At 38.6% G+C, this 6,006-nt stretch overlaps 1 protein-coding gene across 1 annotated transcript; it reads left to right on the top strand.

Annotated features, from left to right (window-relative positions):
• On the top strand, window positions 1,664-2,320 carry LOC104714866 (ubiquitin-conjugating enzyme E2 2-like). The gene is made up of 3 exons (XM_010432338.1): window positions 1,664-1,745; window positions 1,823-1,950; window positions 2,060-2,320. The coding sequence occupies exons 1-3, from the start codon at window positions 1,664-1,666 to the stop codon at window positions 2,318-2,320; spliced, it is 471 nt and encodes a 156-aa protein (XP_010430640.1).

Here is a 6,006-nt window from a genome sequence, read left to right as displayed (position 1 = left end):
TTACGGGAAAACGAAAGGTCATGTTACGACTGAGTTATAGTGAGGTATGGCTGAGTTATCGAAAGAGTAATGGCTGATATATTCACTTTACAGCTGAGTTGTAATATTTACGGGAAAACTTTCTTGTACTCTGGTCCAACCAAATAATATAATATTATTCCATCTCTGTATATATACAAGTATTCCCGTTACTTTAGTCTATTACCTCTCAACTACAAACTAGAATAAAATTATTTTTTACAACACTCTGTCCGCTCGAGCACCCAAGATGCCGGATCTCCCCGACGATGTTTTCATAAAATTCGTTTCCCTTGTTGCAGAAAATGCTGCAGAATATGGTGAATGGTCCTCACTTGGTTCTATTTTAAGGGCTGGTCATAGGGGGAAAAATGCAGTATACAGTGACGAAGTTCTAAAGACAGCTGCTATATATTGGCTTTGTACTGATCCATCAGAAATCAACACATCCAATGCCCCTGATAGTAGCCTCAAAAATGAAGGGCGGCACAGGCCTTTCTTCGTCAAATGCTTTGAGGCCGGCAACCCCATTGCCATTTACTACGAAGGGCTAAGGGTTGTGGCTGAGGATAGAGATATCCAGCGTGGGATTGATATTCTCAGTCGTATTGTACCGGCCGACGGTTATGCCACCTTAGCATGTGGGGTACTAAGTATTTGTCAAGGGAATGAGGATATGACCGTCCATTACCTCCAGCTGTTTGATGCAAATCATTATCCTCTGAAATCTTCGGATGCCATGTTAACCGGTAATTATTTTATGTTTGAGTTATCTCGTTATAAGACGGCCCGAAAAAACTCATACACAGTCTCCCTTCGCTATCCTGACAGCCCGCTACTCCCTTCACCGGCTTGTGTTGTGATGTGTTATTTAGAAGACGGTCTCCATCATCTCAACGGTCTCCTTCCTCTCCACTGTGGAGACATCTTTGAAATCATGTGCAAAAACTGTTACCTTTGGTGGTTGTCCGTCAAAGTCTCTGAGATCCTTTAGGGTTTCCAGCAGTGAATTTCAGTTTTACTTTATCAACTCGCGACTCTAAAGTCTGTTTATTTTAAAATAATTATTTTCCATTTCTTGTATTAAAGGCAAGTATCTTTTTTCATGTACTAAAGGTCCCTATTTTCCACAATTTAGTATCTCCTCTCCTCTCATTAATGGCTGAGTTATCACAAGAAACAATATGAAAGTAAATGAGTGATATATATGACTTGACGGCTGAGTTATAATATTTACGGGAAAAAAAGGTCATGTCATGGCTGAGTTATCACAAGAAACAATTTGAAAGTAAATGAGTGATATATATGACTTGACGTCTGAGTTATAATAGTAACGGGAAAACAAAAGGTCATGTGACGGCTGAGTTATAGTGAGTTATGGTTGAGATAGTAACGTTAAGGCTGAGTTATAGTTCGAAACAGCGCTATCAGAGACTTGTAAAACCGTAATTGATTGAAGGCGTAATACGCGAAGCGTCGCTTATGAAGCCGAAGGGGTACTTTTTGTAAACCAAAGCGACGTTTCGCATATTATAAATACTTTTTGCTATCGGACTTACTCATCAAACATTTGTCTCACGAAAACTCCTAAATCATCTCTCAGATTCGAAAAATCTATTTACATTCTTCCTTCAATCCGTCAGAAATGGCCCGTCGTTCTCCTTCAAGCCTTATAAGGACTGATCTGAGATGTCTGAACAGGGATCTTTCGCCAAACATCACAGCAGGTAAACACATACATCTTCAGAGTAGATTTGTTTTACTGTTAAGGATAAAAGAGATTGAGTGTTTGCCTTTTTTTTAGTAACTGTTGATGACGACATTTTCCGTTGGGAGGCTACTCTAATCGGACCAGTGAATACTCCTTATGAAGGGGGAGTGTTTAAACTTAGGCTTACTTTTCCACCTGATTACCCAAGTAGTCCCCCCAAGGTATCTATTTTTGATTATACTCCTTTTTATTTTAGCAAGCATGATTATTAGTACTCCTTTTTTTGCAGCAACTCAATAGTTTTTTAAATAAAATTTCTTGATTATGCAGGTTGTTTTCATTACAAGAATTTGCCACCCAAATGTAGCAGATAGGGGAGGCATTCACCTAAAACGTTTGAGGCGCGACTGGTGGACTCCCATGTCCATTGTTAAGGTTTTCAAGGAATTAGTGGAGAAGTTAATTGAACCAGAGGTCAATGATGAGGAACAGACCATTGAATACCTTGCTAACCTCTACAAATCTGATAGGAGAAGGTTTGACGCCATGGCTAGAGAGATGACTAATCAATATGCTGGGAGTGGAAACTGAATATGAACTTAAATAGTTCAAATCTATTTTTAAGAACTCTTGAATAATTTATCTTATATTTGTTCTTTTTAATTAAATATTTCAGTCTCTGCTGTTGTAAACTCCTTTTTTAATTAAATATTTCAGTAACGTAATGGCTGAGTTATCACAACAAACAATCTGAAAGCAAATGACTGAGTTATACTAATGTATGGCTGAGCTATGGTATTTAAGGGAAAACGAAAGGTCTCGTCGATTAATATAACGGCTGAGTTATAGTGATTTATAAATCTGCAATGGCTGAGATATCGTAATACAGCTAAAATGGTGTTGTCTAACTGGTGTTAGTTGCCTTGATACCGTAATACCACCAAATCATATAACTATTTTTTCCCGCCAAAATATGATTTTATGGCTGAGTTATTGTATTTTCGGGAAAACGAAAGGTCATGTGACGGCTGATTTATTATATTTACGAGAAAACGAAAGGTCTCGTCGATTCATGTGACAGCTGAGTTATGGTTGAGATAGTAACATTATGGCTGAGTAAAGTGATATATATGACTTGACGACTGAGTTATAATATTTACGGTAGAACGAATGGTCATGTGACGTCTGAGTAATGGCTGAGTTATCACAAGAAACAATTTTGAAGTAAATAAGTGATATATATGACTTGACGGGTAAATGAATGATATATTATAACGGCTGAGTTATCAAAAGAGTTATATTATTTACGGGAAAACGAAAGGTCAAGTTACGACTGAGTTATAGTGAGTTATGGCTGAGTTATCAAAAGAGTAATGGCTGATATTTTCACTTGACAGCTGAGTTGTAATACTCTGGTCTAACCAAATAATATAATATTATTCCATCTCTATATATATACAAGTATTCGGTTACTTTAGTCTATTACCTCTCAACTACAAATTAGAATAAAATTATTTTTTACAACACTATGTCCGCGCTAGCACCCAAGATGCCGGAGCTCCCCGACGACGTTTTCATCAAAATTGTTTCCCTTGTTGCAGAAAATGCTGTAGAATATGGTGGATGGACCGCACTTGGTTCTATTTTAAGGGCTGGTCATAGGGGGAAAATGCAGTATACAGTGATGAAGTTCTAAAGACAACTGCTATCTATTGCCTTTGTACTGATCCCTCATCAGAAATCAACACATCCAATGCCCCTGATGGTGGCCTCCAAAATGAAGGGCGGCACAGGCCTTTCTTTGTCAAATGCTTTGAGGCCGGCAACCCCACTGCCATTTACTTCGAAGGGCTAAGGGTTGTGGCTGAGGATAGAGATATCCAGCGTGGGATTGATATTCTCAGTCGTATTGTACCGGCCGATGGTCATGCCACCTTAGCATGTGGGGTACTAAGTATTTGTCAAGGGAATGAGGATATGGCCATCCATTATCTCCAGCTGTTTGATGCAAATCATTATCCTCTGATGTCTTCGGATGCCATTGTAAGCGGTAATTATTTTCTGGATGATTTATCTCGTTTTGATACGGCCCGGAAAAAGTCATACTCAGCCTCCCATCGCTATCCTGACAGCCCGCCACTCCCTTCACCCACTTGTGCTGTGATGTGTTCCCGTTCTCTCTGCTTCGGAGACTTTGAAATCAAGTGCAAAAACTGTTACCTTTGGTGGTTGTCCCTCAAAGTCTCTAAGATCCTTTAGGGTTTCTAGCAGTGATTTCCAGTTTTACCTTATCAATTTGTGACTCTAATTTCTGTTTATTTTAAAATAATTGTTTTCCATTTATTCGTATAGTTTCCCATCTTTTTCATGTATTAAACGTCCCTTTTTTCTTCGGCTAATTCTATGTATCCACCTTTCATGCTTCCACATTTTAGTATCTACTCTCATGTATTGGCTGAGTTATAGTTTTACGGGAACACGAAAGGTCACGTCGATTCATGTGACGGCTGAGTTATAGTAAATAACGGATGAGTTATCAAAATGAACAATATATATGGCTGAGTTATCAAAAGAAAGGTCGATTCTATTATTAGGTTAACTTGCAAAAATATTGCTTAACGGCCGAGTTATAGTGAGTTATGACTGAGTTATAGGAACAATCTATATGGCTGAGTTACAGGTCATGTGACGGCTGAGTTATAGAGAATGATGACTGAGTTATCATTATAAACAATTTGAAGAAATGACCTTCGTTTCTAATGATAACTCAGCCATAATTCTCATCGATTCATGTATTGACTGAGTTCTAGTTAGTAATGGCTGAATTATCAGTAGGAATAATCTGAAAAGGTCTCGTCGATGCGTCTATTACAGGAATAACTTATGGTTTCCCGCCAAAATATTGCTTACCAATAAATTAGGTTAACTTGCAATAATTTTATTGTTTAGTTTCCCGCCAAAATATTGCTTTACGGCTGAGTTATAGTTTTACGGGAAAGCGAAAGGTCACGTCGATTCATGTTATGGCTGAGTTATAGTTTTAACTTATGGTTTCCCGCCAAAATATGCTTAACCCTAAAATCATTAGTCTATTTATTACCTCTCAACTACAAATAGAACCAAGTGTCTGAGTTATAATATTCCCGTTTTTAGTCTATTACCTCTCAACTACAAACTAGAATAAAATTATTTTTTTCAACACTATGTCCGCGCTAGCACCCAAGATGCCGGATCTCCCCGACGACGTTTTCATCAAAATCGTTTCCCTTGTTGCAGAAAATGCTGCAGAATATGGTGGATGGACCGCACTTGGTTCTATTTTAAGGGCTGGTCGTAGGGGGAAAAATGCAGTATACAGTGATGAAGTTCTAAAGACAGCTGCTATATATTGCCTTTGTACTGATCCATCAGAAATCAACACATCCAATGCCCCTGATGGTGGCCTCCAAAATGAAGGGCGGCACAGGCCTTTCTTTGTCAAATGCTTTGAGGCCGGCAACCCCATTGCCATTTACTTCGAAGGGCTAAGGGTTGTGGCTGAGGATAGAGATATCCAGCGTGGGATTGATATTCTCAGTCGTATTGTACCGGCCGATGGTTATGCCACCTTAGACTGTGGGGTACCAAGTATTTGTCAAGGGAATGAGGATATGACCATCCATTATCTCCAGCTGTTTGATGCAAATCATTATCCTCTGATGTCTTCGGATGCCATTGTAACCGGTAATTATTTTCTGGATGATTTATCTCGTTTTGATACGGCCCGGAAAAACTCATACTCAGCCTCCCATCGCTATCCTGACAGCCCGTCACTCCCTAAACCCGTTTGTGCTGTGATGTGTTCCCGTTCTCTCTGCTTCAGAGACTTTGAAATCAAGTGCAAAAACTGTTACCTTTAGTGGTTGTCCCTCAAAGTCTTTAAGATCCTTTAGGGTTTCTAGCAGTGATTTCCAGTTTTACCTTATCAATTTGTGACTCTAATTTCTGTTTATTTTAAAATAATTGTTTTCCATTTATTCGTATAGTTTCCCATCTTTTTCATGTATTAAACGTCCTTTTTTTCTTCGGCTAATTCTATGTATCCACCTTTCATGCTTCCACATTTTAGTATCTACTCTCATGTATTGGCTGAGTTATAGTTTTACGGGAACATGAAAGGTCACGTTGATTCATGTGACGGCTAAGTTATAGTGAATAACGGATGAGTTATCAAAATGAACAATATATATGGCTGAGTTATCAAAAGAAAGGTCGATTCTATTATTAGGTTAACTTGC

The sequence above is a fragment of the Camelina sativa genome, chromosome 9 (assembly GCF_000633955.1).
Source record: "Camelina sativa cultivar DH55 chromosome 9, Cs, whole genome shotgun sequence".
NCBI lineage: Eukaryota > Viridiplantae > Streptophyta > Magnoliopsida > Brassicales > Brassicaceae > Camelina > Camelina sativa.
The sequence above is the reverse complement of the archived record's forward strand: the minus strand, read 5'-3'. Positions and strand labels throughout refer to the sequence as shown.